The 14,628-nt window shown below is 44.0% G+C and overlaps 1 protein-coding gene across 10 annotated transcripts in view; it reads right to left on the reverse strand.

Moving 5' to 3' along the window:
- Window positions 1-14,628, reverse strand: part of myo9ab (myosin IXAb) — a 177,179-nt gene that overhangs the window by 75,099 nt on the left and 87,452 nt on the right. For all 10 annotated transcript variants that reach the window (XM_042301305.1, XM_042301306.1, XM_042301309.1 and 7 more), the window contains 2 exons: window positions 9,853-9,969; window positions 3,680-3,814 (listed from right to left, as the gene is read on the reverse strand). In XM_042301305.1, the coding sequence (XP_042157239.1) occupies window positions 3,680-3,814; window positions 9,853-9,969 (252 nt within the window). The remainder of the gene's footprint in view (window positions 1-3,679; window positions 3,815-9,852; window positions 9,970-14,628) is intronic.

A 14,628-nucleotide genomic window follows, 5' to 3' on the forward strand; every position in this document is an offset into this window, starting at 1 on the left:
CAGACAAAATCAATTGATCAATTGACAGAAGAGTGGATCTAAAAGGTCCTGCTTTAGCACAACCACTTAGCAGCTGTGTGTGTGTGTGTGTGTGTGTGTGTCCTTTCTGCCCTGCTATTTCACTGTAATGGCAGTGTCTTAGTAGATACGTGCACTAGTGCAAGTGGTGAGTCATGGAGTGGTAACAGTACTGACACAGGTTCTGACGCAAATGACCAGTCACAGCAATGACAAGCAGCAGCTAAAGGACTCAGGGCTACCTTGAAAGAGAGATTTCTATCTCAATGGGACCAGGGCCTGTATCCACAAAGCGTCTCAGAGTAGGAGTGCTGATCTATGATCAGTTTTGACTTTTAGATCATAATAAATAATATTATTATATGGAAAGATCCTAGATCAGCACCATAGAATTAATGCTAGGCTGGATGAACTATACTTCCTGGTACAGATAAAAAATAATACAAAAAATGAATTGGATGCTCTAAGTCCACAATAATGCTTAAACCACATCAGGAAAAAAGGTTGAGTGTAGTTACCTTTTAATTCCAGTGCGCACCAGCAAGAGACCATTCTTTGGTCAGCGGGGTTTCTGTAGCGCACATGTGATCACAGATCATGATATAATCCTGCCAGGTAGGCATAGTTTACCTCGTAAAATAACATTTCATGTCGAAGGTTTTTTGGGATCATCTCAACAAGAAGGTTATCGTTAGCACCATCGCTAACGGCTGCACAAAGGGTAGACATACACGCGCGTCACAGACATAGGCATCCTAGTATGCCATAAGAAACGTACTACACTCAAAAGTTCTCCTAGTATGCCATAAGAAACATACGACACTCAAAAGTTCTCCTAGTATGCCATAAGAAACGTACTACACTCAAAAGTTCTCCTAGTATGCCATAAGAAACGTACGACACTCAAAAGTTCTCCTAGTATGCCATAAGAAACGTACTACACTCAAAAGTTCTCCTAGTATGCCATAAGAAACGTACTACACTCAAAAGTTCTCCTAGTATGCCATAAGAAACGTACTACACTCAAAAGTTCTCCTAGTATGCCATAAGAAACGTACGACACTCAAAAGTTCTCCTAGTATGCCATAAGAAACGTACAACACTCAAAAGTTCTCCTAGTATGCCATAAGAAACGTACTACACTCAAAAGTTCTCCTAGTATGCCATAAGAAACGTACGACACTCAAAAGTTCTCCTAGTATGCCATAAGAAACGTACTACACTCAAAAGTTCTCCTAGTATGCCATAAGAAACATACGACACTCAAAAGTTCTCCTAGTATGCCATAAGAAACGTACTACACTCAAAAGTTCTCCTAGTATGCCATAAGAAACGTACGACACTCAAAAGTTCTCCTAGTATGCCATAAGAAACGTACTACACTCAAAAGTTCTCCTAGTATGCCATAAGAAACGTACTACACTCAAAAGTTCTCCTAGTATGCCATAAGAAACGTACTACACTCAAAAGTTCTCCTAGTATGCCATAAGAAACGTACTACACTCAAAAGTTCTCCTAGTACTACACTCAAAAGTTCTCCTAGTACTACACTCAAAAACTAGTATGCCAGAAGAAACGTACTACACTCAAAAGTTCTCCTAGTATGCCATAAGAAACGTACTACACTCAAAAGTTCTCCTAGTATGCCATAAGAAAGTACAACACTCAAAAGTTCTCCTAGTATGCCATACTACACTCAAAAGTTATCCTAGTATGCCATAAGAAACGTACTACTCAAAAGTTCTCCTAGTATGCCATAAGAAACGTACTCAAAAGTTCTCCTAGTATGCCATAAGAAACGTACTACACTCATAAGTTCTCCTAGTATGCCATAAGAAACGTACTACACTCAAAAGTTCTCCTAGTATGCCATAAGAAACGTACTCAAAAGTTCTCCTAGTATGCCATAAGAAACGTACTACACTCAAAAGTTCTCCTAGTATGCCATAAGAAATGTACTACACTCAAAAGTTCTCCTAGTATGCCATAAGAAACGTACGACACTCAAAATTTCTCCTAGTATGCCATAAGAAACGTACGACACTCAAAAGTTCTCCTAGTATGCCATAAGAAACGTACGACACTCAAAAGTTCTCCTAGTATGCCATAAGAAACGTACTACGCTCAAAAGTTCTCCTAGTATGCCATAAGAAACGTACTACACTCAAAAGTTCTCCTAGTATGCCATAAGAAACGTACTACGCTCAAAAGTTCTCCTAGTATGCCATAAGAAACGTACTACACTCAAAAGTTCTCCTAGTATGCCATAAGAAACATACTACACTCAAAAGTTCTCCTAGTATGCCATAAGAAACGTACTACACTCAAAAGTTCTCCTAGTATGCCATAAGAAATATACTACGCTCAAAAGTTCTCCTAGTATGCCATAAGAAACGTACTACACTCAAAAGTTCTCCTAGTATGCCATAAGAAACATACTACACTCAAAAGTTCTCCTAGTATGCCATAAGAAACGTACTACACTCAAAAGTTCTCCTAGTATGCCATAAGAAACGTACTACACTCAAAAGTTCTCCTAGTATGCCATAAGAAACGTACGACACTCAAAAGTTCTCCTAGTATGCCATAAGAAACATACGACACTCAAAAGTTCTCCTAGTATGCCATAAGAAACGTACGACACTCAAAAGTTATCCTACTATGCCATAAGAAACGTACTACACTCAAAAGTTTTCCTAGTATGCCATAAGCAAATGAACAAACTCAAAAGTCCTCATAAGCCAGGCACTGGGGCGCTGGCCTAAAATAGGCTAAATGGGACATAAACCAAAACAATAAACACCATGCAGACAAAACATGAATAGAACAAGCCTATCTCCAGGTCATTATAAGTGGTAAACACAGACAGAGGGGAGACAGGCAGCGTTACTCGAGTCGGTAGCCAAGAGGGCCAAAACATCCTCATCAAAACCAAATCAAAACACCCCGCCTGGAAACCTCGAGTGTGTAAATTCCAGACCTCGTAAACCATGCTTTCACTGCATTCCTTCCGACGATGAAGAAATAGCCCTTTTTCACAACACTATTCATTCTACGTGGTTTTCATCTACGGTTTCAATCTGAAGCGATAAAAAGCCCTATCATTTTTGGAGAAGTCATCTATAAACATAATGTAGTGGAATGTGGAGTAGATTCAATGCAGTGAGACGAACACACACCCACTCTGAAGCTCAGACATACATATATGCACACACACACAGTATGACGCTAACACACACAACGGCCGGGTGTGAGCGATTGTGTGCCCAGCGAATAAGACCAAGGTGAGGGTACTATAGAAAGAAAATGACAACACACCTCACTATAGCCATTGTGGAACTTGTAAACAGGCAGACCAGTCACTGCTTTCATGTTAAGTGTTCACACATCTCAGCTAAAGAGCCATAAGCCACAACTATAGAAATACATAATTACTAGAATGGACACTCGCATTCAAGTCAACATTCCATGATGGGTAGACTCGCAGCTTCTATTTCTACAGTCACAGCATTGGATTGAATAGGAGACTTTATTGTCCACAAAACACTGTAGTCCAAACAACAGTTATAACTTGTATGACTGAATGTGCTTTATTCTGTTGTTGACCTGAAGTGTGGTCCATAAGCACTGACACACACACACACACACACACAGACCTTACTTGTTCTAGCTTAAAGATGTGCTGGTTAAAGTAGTGTTGGAGCCTCTCGTTGGCAAAGTTGATGCAGAACTGCTCAAAGCTGTTGTTCTCGTAGTCTTCAAAGCCAAAGATGTCCAGCACTCCAATTGAAAGAATCTGCAGTGAAAGAGAGTTCACTTTAATTTGGCATCGATCAAATATTAAACATTTTAATACATAATACTCTATCTAGAAAAAATGACAATGAGCTCTTGATGAACCTTCCATCAAAACCTACATAGCCCTAACATAATGGAATAACGGGGCATCATATATCACTGTCTATGCCATCCTGCTCTCTCTATGCAGGCCTCGTGAAAAGTGTACAATTTGTAAGGCCCAATAAAGACAGGGGAATGACAAATTGTGAGTGACAGATGGATGTTCAACTCTGCTCCAATATCTTACGTCTCAAGAGTCTAGCGGTCTGGCTGAGCACATCAGACAGCACTGTGGGACAGAAGAGGGCTAAGGGACACAACAGTGCCTCTAACATTGCCCCAAACCACAGCTGTCTAAATCTACCCTCATCTGCTCTCCCATACGCGCGCGCGCGCGCACACACTCACACACACACACACACGTCTGTTGAGCACCACCAAAACAAGCAGAAGAGGCCATCGTGCCATCTGCCTCAATTTTCTAGTCACACATGTGTACACAAACACACGCACGCATTTGGGAGGAGAGATGCAAATGTGATCTAATCCTTTCCAAGCCCACTGGGCAAAGCCAGTCAGCTGCCACGGTGACCCCTCCCCCACCCACACGCAGCAAAAATGATGCAACTCCAGTACACACCAAACTGAGACAGAGAGAAACATATTCAGTACAGATAACAGAAACAAAGAAACAGAGAGAAACAGAGAGAGAGAGAGAGACCTTTAAATAGAGCCACAGACCAAAAGAAAGAGTTCAACAGAGCTAGACATGAGGTTAGGTTTAGAAAAGAAAAGGTCTGTTAGCGTAACGTCTGTTAGCATGCCAGCTAACAATCTCCTCTGGTTTTTCTACACTCCGAGCCCTGCTGGAACACACAGCCTACGCAAACTTCACCACAGTGCAAAAACGTGACGAATTCTACTGGCCTGTGATGAAATGATGTGTGTGTGAGTGAGCCAGTGGCTCGTTGAGAACACCTTTATTTAACCAGGTAGGCTAGTTGAGAACACCTTTATTTAACCAGGTAGGCTCGTTGAGAACACCTTTATTTAACCAGGTAGTCTAGTTGAGAAGAAGTTCTCATTTGCAACTGCATCCTGGCCAAGATAAAGCGTAGCAATTCGACACATACAACAACACAGAGTTACACATGGAATGAACAAAACATAGTCAATAATACAGTAGAACAAAATAAAATAAAAAGTCTACATACAGTGAGTGCAAATGAGGTAAGATAAGGGAGTTAAGGCAATAAATAGGCCATGGTGGCGAAGTAATTACAATATAGCAATTAAACACTGGAATGGTAGGATGTGCAGAATATGAATGTGCAAGTAGAGATACTGGGGTGCAAAGGAGCAAGATAAATAAATAAATATAGTATGGGGATGAGGTAGGTAGATAGATGGTCTGTTTACAGATGGGCTATGAACAGGTGCAGTGATCTGTGAGCTGCTCTGACAGCTGGTGCTTAAAGCTAGTGAGGGAGATATGAGTCTCCAGCTTCAGAGATTTTTGCAGTTCGTTCCAGTCATTGGCAGCAGAAAACCTGCTGGGGATGTGTGCTACGAGTGGGTGCTGCTATGGTGACCAGTGAGCCGAGATAAGGCGGGGCTTTACCTAGCGTCAGACCATGTGTAATGTTTGTGTGTGTGTGCGTTTGTTTGTATGTACAGTTGAAGTCGAAAGTTAACATACACTTAGATTGGAGTCATTAAAACTTGTTTTTCAACCACTCCACAAATGTCTTGTTAACAAACTACAGTTTTGGCAAGTCGGTTAGGACATCTACTTTGTGCACGACACAAGTAATTTTTTCAACAATTGTTTACAGAGATGATTTCACTTTAAATAAACTACATACACTAAGTTGACTGTGCCTTTAAATAGGTTGGAAAATTCCAGAAGATTATGTCATGGCTTTAGAATCTTCTGATAAGCTAATTGACATCATTTGAGCCAATTGGAGGTGTGCCTGTGTATGTATTTCAAGGCCGACCGTCAAACTCAGTGCCTCTTTGCTTGACATCATGGGAAAATCAGAAGAAATCACCCAAGACATCAGAAAAAAATTGTAGACCTCCACAAGTCTGGTTCATCATTGGGATAAATGTCCAAATTCTTGAAGGTACAACATTCATCTGTACAAACAATAGTACGCAAGTATAAACACCATGGGACCACGCAGCGGTTATACTGCTCACGAAGGAGACGTGTTCTGTCTCCTAGAGATGAACGTACTTTGGTGCAAATCAATCCCAGAACAACAATAAAGGATCTTGTGAAGATGCTGGAGGAAACGGGTACAAAAGTATCTATATCCACAGTAAAATGAGTCCTATATGGACATAACCTGAAAGGCTGCTCAGCAAGGTAGAAGCCACTGCTCCAAAACCGCCATAAAAAAAAGCAAGACTACTGTTTGCACTGCACATGGGGACAAAGATCGTAGGTCCTCTGAAATGTCCTCTGTTCTGATAGAACTGTTTGACCATAATGTCCATTGTTAAGTTTGGAGGAAAAAGGGGGAGGCTTGTAAGCCGAAGAACCCATCCCAACCGTGAAGCACAGGGGTGGCAGCATCATATTGTGGGGGTGCTTTGCTGCAGGAGGGACTGGTGCACTTCACAAACTAGATGGCATCATGAGGCTGGAAAATTATGTGGATATATTAAAGCAACATCTCAAGAAATCAGTCAGGAAGTTAAAGCTTGGTCGCAAATTGGTCTTCCAAATGGACAATGACCCCAAGCATACTTACAAAGTTGTGGCAAATTGGTTTAAGGGCAACAAAGTCAAGGTATTGGAGTGGCCATCACAAAGCCCTGACCTCAATCCTATAGAAAATGTGTGGGCAGAACTGAAAAAGCATGTGCGAGCAAGGAGGCCTACAAACCTAACTCAGTTACACGAGCTCTGTCAGGAGGAATGGGCCAAAATTCACCCAACTTATTTTGGGAAGCTTGTGGAAGACTATCCAAAACGTTTGACCAAATTTAAAAAAATCTTAAAGGCAATGCTACCAAATACTAATTGAGTGTTTTTAAACTTCTGACCCACGGGGAATGTGATGAAAGAAATAAAAGCTGAAATAAATAATTTTGTCTACTATTATTCTGACATTTCAGATTCTTAAAATAAACCTTTTATAACTAGGGGGCAGTATTTTCATTTTTGGATAAAAAACGTTCCCGTTTTAAACGGGATATTTTGTCACGACAAGATGCTCGACTATGCATATAATTGACAGCTTTGGATAGAAAACACTCTGACGTTTCCAAAACTGCAAAGATATTGTCTGTGAGTGCAACAGAACTGATGTTACAGGCGAAACCCAGATAAAAATCCAACCAGGAAGTGCCGCATTTTGTGAAACCGCCTCATGCCAATGACTCCTTATATGGCTGTGAATGGGCTATGAATGAGCTTACGCTTTCTACGTATTCCCCAAGGTGTCTACAGCATTGTGACGTCTTTTTACACATTTCTGTTGAAGAATAGCCGTAAGGGACCACATTGAGCAAGTGGTTACATGATGGCTCCCGCAGAAAATCTTGCGTAAAGTACTGAGGGACACATTATTCCAATCGCTTCTAATGAGAAACCATTTGTCCCGACGGATATATTATCGAATAGATATGTGAAAAACACCTTGAGGATTGATTCTAAACAACGTTTGCCATGTTTCTGTCGATATTATGGAGCTAATTTGGAAAAAAGTTTGGCGTTGTAGTGACTGCATTTTCCGGTCGATTTTTCAGCCAAATGTGAAGAACAAACGGGAGCTATTTCGCCTACAAAAATAATATTTTTGGAAAAAAGGAACATTTGCTATCTAACTGGGAGTCTCATGAGTGAAAAATTCCAAAGTTCTTCAAAGGTAAATTATTTAATTTGATTGCTTTTCTTATTTGAAAATGTTGCCTGCTGCTAGCAGAGCCTAGCATAGCATTATGCCATGATAAACACGAATGCTTGTCTAGCGTTGGCTGTAAAGCATATTTTAAAAATCTGAGATGACAGTGTGATTAACAAAAGGCTAAGCTGTGTCTCAATATATTTCATTTGTGATTTTCATGAATAGGAAGATTTTCTAGGAAGATTTATGTCTGCTGCGTTATGCTAATTAGTTTGAGGCTACGTTACGCTCCCGCATGCGGGATGGGTAGTATCAAGAAGTTAAAATAAAGAGGTGACCCTAACTGACCTAAGACCGGGAATTTTTACTAGGATTAAATTGCAGGAATTGTGAAAAACTGAGTTTAAATATATTTGGCTAAGGTGTACGTAAACTTCCGACTTCAACTGTATATTATGTATGTGTGTGTGTCAGAGCTTGCATGAGTGTGAAGAATGTGTGTGAGGGAACGTGTGCGTGTGTCAGTGTCATGAACAACTTAATGCGTGCGTGTGTACACTACCAGTCAAAAGTTTGGACAGACCTACTCATTTAAGGGTTTTTCTTTATTTTTGCTATTTTAATTAAAATTAAATATCTACATTGTAGAATAATAGTGAAGACATCCAAAATATGAAATAACACTTATGGAATCATGTAAAAAACTAAAAAGTGTTAAACAAATATAAATCAAAATAGTTTTTATTTGAGATTCTTCAAATAGCTACCCTTTGCCTTTGACTTCGTGGAATTCTCTCAACCAGCTTCACGAGGTAGTCACCTGGAATGCATTTCAACTAACAGGTGTGCCTTGTTAAAGTTAATTTGTGTTATTTATTTATTTTCTTAATGCGTTTGAGCCAATCAGTTGTGTTGTGACAAGGTAGGGGGGTATACTGAATCCATATTTGGTAAAAGCCATATTATGGTAAGAACAGCTCAAATAAGCAAAGAGAAACGACAGTCCATCATTACTTTCAGACATGAAGGTCAGTCAATCTGGAAAATTTCAAGAACTCTGAAAGCGCAGTTGCAAAAACCATCAAGCACTATGATGAAACTGGCTCTCATGAGGACCACCACAGGAATGGAAGACCCAGAGTTACCTCTGCTGCAAAGGATACGTTCATTAGAGTTACCGGCCTCAGAAGTTGCAGCCAAAATAAATTCTTCAGAGTTCAAGTAACAGACACATCTCAACATCAACTGTTCAGAGGAGACTGCGTGAATCAGGCCTTCATGGTTGAATTGCTGCAAAGAAACCACCATAAAAGGACACCAATAAGAAGAAGAGACTTGCTTGGGCCAAGAAACACGATCAATGGACATTAGACTGGTGGAAATTATTCCTTTTGTCTGGAGTCCAAATTGGAGATTTTTGGTTCCAATCACCGTGTCTTTGTGAGACACGGTGTGGGTGAACGTATGTTCTCTGCATGTGTAGTTTCCACCGTAAAGCATGGAGGAGGAGGTGTTCTGGTGTGGTGCTGCTTTGCTGGTGACACTGTCTGTGATTTATTTCGAATTCAAGGCACACTTAACCAGCATGGCTACCACAGCATTCTGCAGTGATACACCATCCCATATGGTTTGGTTTTAGTGGGACTATCATTTGTTTTTCAACAGGACAATGATCCCAACACACCTCCAGGCTGTGTAAGGGCTATTTTACCAAGAAGGAGAGTGATGAGTGCTGCATCAAATGACCTGGCCTCCACAATCCCCTGACCTCAACCAAATTGAGATGGTTTGGGATGAGTTGGACCACAGTGTGAAGGAAAAGCATCCAACAAGTGCTCAGCATATGTGGGAACTCCTTCAAGAGTTGGAAAATAATTCCAGGTGAAGCTATTTGAGAGAATGCCAAGAGTGTGCAAAACTGTCATCAAGGCAAAGGGTGACTATTTGAAGAATCTCAAATATAAAATATATTTTGATTTGTTTAACACAATTTTGGTTCCATATGTGATATTTCATAGTGTTGATGTCTTCACTATTATTCTACAATGTAGAAAATAGTAAAAAAATAAAGAAAAACACTTGAATGAGTAGGTGTTCTAAAACTTTTGACCGGTAGTGTAGGTCTAAATCCTACCTTGGCACTGTCCTCCAGGTCTTTGTTGTTGAGCAGGGCATGGTTGGTCCTGAAGACGATCCAGTCAAACAGGGCGCTATACAGGGATTTGGCCATGGAGTCCCGCACGGTGCCAGCCTACATTCACACAGAGACAATCATGACACAAGAACACATTTTACCGTCTGCTCCAATCACAGCGCTATATCAATCAATCAAATTTATAAAGTATATGCATTCCATCTGGACCATGGGCTTATCCTCCTGTCAACCCCCCCCCCCTGCCCCTCCCCTTCACAAACACACACACACACAATACTCTCCCCTCTTGATCTTGAGCTGTACAGACTATATAAAAAGCTGTATAGGACGATATAAAAACACAATGTCGTTCAAATCCTTACACAATGTAGATTAGGTACAAGCAACAATGGAAAACATCTCCATAAAATAATCTGCCGTACTCTTCACAACACACCAAATTAATCCACTAGACAGAAATAGAGGTGTGTGTGTGTGTGTGAGCATCTGTAACATATTATTTACGTATGTTATTGTCCCAGATGTTTCTCCCTTCTTAAAGTGCTTGCTAATCTTCCTGCACAGCATGTGGTTTTACAGAGATTTAATACTGCACAAGGTTAATCAGACATGCAAGGGCAAACCCTCAAAGGCTATAACTGCAGCACGACGAAACAAAACTACTGTACCGTATCCTTCTTTCTCCTGATCTGTTTATCTAGGCTTATCTATCTCTCGTCTAATATATTTGTATTTCCATCAAGTCTGTGTCAGTCTGTGTGTCAGTCTGTGTGTGTGTGTGCGTGCATGCGTCAGTCCGTGTGTGTGTGTGTGTGTGTGTGCGTGCGTCAGTCTGTGTGTGTGTGTGTGCATCAGTCTGTCTGTGTGTGTGTGTGCGTGTGTGCGTCAGTCTGTGTGTGTGTGTGCGTGTCTGTGTGTGTGTGTGCGTCAGTCTGTGTGTGCGTCAGTCTGTGTGTGTGTGTGTGCGTCAGTCTGTGTGTGTGTGTGTGCATCAGTCTGTGTGTGTGTGTGTGCATCAGTCTGTGTGTGTGTGTGTGTGTGTGTGTGTGTGTGTGTGTGCGTCAGTCTGTGTGTGTGTGTGCGCGTCAGTCTGTGTGTGTGTGTGTGTGTGCGTCAGTCTGTGTGTGTGTGTGTGTGCGTCAGTCTGTGTGTGTGTGTGCGTCAGTCTGTGTGTGTGTGTGTGCGTCAGTCTGTGTGTGTGTGTGCGTCAGTCTGTGTGTGTGTGTGTGTGTGTGTGTGTGTGCGTCAGTCTGTGTGTGTGTGTGCGCGTCAGTCTGTGTGTGTGTGTGTGTGTGCGTCAGTCTGTGTGTGTGTGTGTGCGTCAGTCTGTGTGTGTGTGTGCGTCAGTCTGTGTGTGTGTGTGTGCGTCAGTCTGTGTGTGTGTGTGCGTCAGTCTGTGTGTGTGTGTGTGTGTGTGTGTGTGTGTGTGCGTCAGTCTGTGTGTGTGTGTGTGTGTGCGTCAGTCTGTGTGTGTGTGTGTGCATGCGTGTGTGTGTGCGTCATTCTGTGTGCGTCATGCTGTGTGTATGTGTGCGCATCAGTCTGTGTGTCTGTGTGTGTGCGCGTCAGTCTGTGTGTGTGTGTGTGTGCGCATCAGTCTGTGTGTGTGTGTGTGTGTGTGTGTGCGCGCATCAGTCTGTGTGTGTGTGTGTGTCAGTCTGTGTGTGTGTGTGTGTGTGTGCGTCAGTCTGTGTGTGTGTGTGTGTGTGTCAGTCTGTGTGTGTTTGTGCGCGTCAGTCTGTGTGTGTGTGTGTGTGTGTGTGTTTGTGCGCGTCAGTCTGTGTGTGTGTGTGTGTGTGCGCATCAGTCTGTGTGTGTGTGTGTGTGTGCGCATCAGTCTGTGTGTGTGTGTCTGCGTCAATCTGTGTGTGTGTGTGTGCGTCAGTCTGTGTGTGTGTGTGTGTGTGCGCATCAGTCTGTGTGTGTGTTTGTGTGTGCACATCAGTCTGTGTATGTGTGTTTGTGCGCGTCAGTCTGTGTGTGTGTGTGTGTGCGCATCAGTCTGTGTGTGTGTGTGTGTGTGCGCATCAGTCTGTGTGTGTGTGTGTCTGCGTCAGTCTGTGTGTGTGTGTGCGTCAGTCTGTGTGTGTGTGCGCGTCAGTCTGTGTGTGTGTCAGTCTGTGTGTTTGCGCGTGTGTATCAGTCTGTGTGTGTGTGTGTCAGTCAGTCTGTGTGTGTGTGTCAGTCTGTGTATGTGTGTGCGTCAGTCTGTGTGTGTGTGTGTCTGCGTCAGTCTGTGTGTGTGCGTCAGTCTGTGTGTGTGTGTGCGCGTCAGTCTGTGTGTGTGTGTCAGTCTGTGTGTTTGCGCGCATCAGTCTGTGTGTGTGTGTGCGTCAGTCTGTGTGTGTGTGCGTCAGTCTGTGTGTGTGTGTGTGTGCGTCAGTCTGTGTGTGTGTGTGTGTGTGCGCGTCAGTCTGTGTGTGTGTGCGCGCGTGTGTGCGTCAGTCTGTGTGTGTGTGCGTCAGTCTGTGTGTGTGTGTGTGTGTGTGCGTCAGTCTGTGTGTGTATCAGTCTGTGTGTTTGCGCGTGTGTGTGTCAGTCTGTGTGTGTGTGTGTGTCAGTCTGTGTGTGTGTGTGTGTCAGTCTGTGTGTGTGTGTGCGTCAGTCTGTGTGTGTGTGTGTGTCAGTCTGTGTGTGTGTGTCAGTCTGTGTGTCAGTCTGTGTGTGTGCGTCAGTCTGTGTGTGTGTGTGCGTCAGTCTGTGTGTGTGTGCGTCAGTCTGTCTGTGTGTGTGTGTGTGTGTCAGTCTGTGTGTGTGCGCGTGTGTCAGTCTGTGTGTGTGTGCGTCAGTCTGTGTGTGTGTGTGCGTCAGTCTGTGTGTGTGTGTGTGCGTCAGTCTGTGTGTGTGTGTGCGTCAGTCTGTGTGTGTGTGTGTGTGCGTCAGTCTGTGTGTGTGTGTGTGTGTGTGTGCGTCAGTCTGTGTGTGTGTGTGTGTGTGTGCGTCAGTGTGTGTGTGTGTGTGCGTCAGTCTGTGTGTGTGTGTGTGTCTGTGTGTGTGTGCGTCAGTCTGTGTGTGTATCAGTGTGTGTTTGCGCGTGTGTGTGTCAGTCTGTGTGTGTGTGTGTCAGTCTGTGTGTGTGTGTGTGTGTCTGTGTGTGTCTGTGTGTGTGTGCGTGTGTGTGTGTGTGTGTGTGTGCGTCAGTCTGTGTGTGTGTGTGTGTGTGTGTGCGTCAGTCTGTGTGTGTGTGTGCGTCAGTCTGTGTGTGTGTGTGTGTGTGTGTGTGTGTGTCTGTGTGTGTGCGTCAGTCTGTGTGTGTGTGTGTGTGTGTGTCGTCAGTCTGTGTGTGTGTGCGTCAGTCTGTGTGTGTGTGTGTGTCCGTCAGTCTGTGTGTGTGTGTGTGTGTCCGTCAGTCTGTGTGTGTGTGTGTGTGTGCGTCAGTCTGTGTGTGTGTGTGTGTGCGTCAGTGTGTGTGTGTGTGTGTGCGCGTCAGTCTGTGTGTCTGTGCATCAGTCTGTGTGTGTGTGTGTGTGTGTGTGTGTGTGCGCATCAGTCTGTGTGTGTGTGTGTGTGTGCGCATCAGTCTGTGTGTGTGTGTGTGTCAGTCTGTGTGTGTGTGTGTCAGTCTGTGTGTGTGTGTGTGTGTGTGTGTGTGTGTGTGCGTCAGTCTGTGTGTGTGTGTGTGTGTGTGTGTGTGTGTCAGTCTGTGTGTGTGTGTGTGTGTGCGTCAGTCTGTGTGTGTGTGCGTCAGTCTGTGTGTGTGTGTGCGTCAGTCTGTGTGTGTGTGTGTGTGTGTGTGCGCGCGTCAGTCTGTGTGTGTGTGTGTTTGTGCGTGTCAGTCTGTGTGTGTGTGTGTGTGTGTGTGTGTGTGTGCGCATCAGTCTGTGTGTGTGTGTGTGCGCGCATCAGTCTGTGTGTGTGTGTGTGTGTGTGCGTCAGTCTGTGTGTGTGTGCGTCAGTCTGTGTGTGTGTGTGCGTCAGTGTGTGTGTGTGTGTGTGTGTGTGTCAGTCAGTGTGTGTGTGTGTGTGTGCGCATCAGTCTGTGTGTGTGTGTGTGCGTCAGTCTGTGTGTGTGTGCGTCAGTCTGTGTGTGTGTGTGCGTCAGTCTGTGTGTGTGCGCGTGTGTGTGCGTCAGTCTGTGTGTGTGTGTCAGTCTGTGTGTGTGTGTGCGTCAGTGTGTGTGTGTGTGTGCGTCAGTCTGTGTGTGTGTGTGTGTGCGTCAGTCTGTGTGTGTGTGTGTGTGCGTCAGTCTGTGTGTGTGTGCGTCAGTCTGTGTGTGTGTGTGTGTGTGCGTCAGTCTGTGTGTGTGTGCGCGTGTGTGTACGTCAGTCTGTGTGTGTGTGTGCGTCAGTCTGTGTGTGTGTGTGCGTCAGTCTGTGTGTGTATCAGTCTGTGTGTGTGTGTGTGTCAGTCTGTGTGTGTGTGTGTCAGTCTGTGTGTGTGTGTGCGTCAGTCTGTGTGTGTGTGTGTGTGTGTGCGTCAGTCTGTGTGTGTGTGTGTGCGTCAGTCTGTGTGTGTGTGTGTGCGTCAGTCTGTGTGTGTGTGTGTGCGTCTTGTGTGTGTGTGTGTGTGTGCGTCAGTCTGTGTGTGTGCGTCAGTCTGTGTGTGTGTGTGTGTGCGTCAGTGTGTGTGTGTGTGTGTGTGTGTGTGTGTGTGCGTCAGTGTGTGTGTGTGTGTGTGTGTGTGTCCGTCAGTCTGTGTGTGTGTGTGTGTGTGTGTGTGTGTGTGTGTGTGTGCGCGTCAGTCTGTGTGTGTGTGTGTGTGTGCGTCAGTCTGTGTGTGTGTGTGCGTCAGTCTGTGTGTGTGTGTGTGTCTGTG

The sequence above is a fragment of the Oncorhynchus tshawytscha genome, linkage group LG19 (genome assembly GCF_018296145.1).
Source record: "Oncorhynchus tshawytscha isolate Ot180627B linkage group LG19, Otsh_v2.0, whole genome shotgun sequence".
NCBI classification, from domain to species: Eukaryota; Metazoa; Chordata; class Actinopteri; order Salmoniformes; family Salmonidae; genus Oncorhynchus; species Oncorhynchus tshawytscha.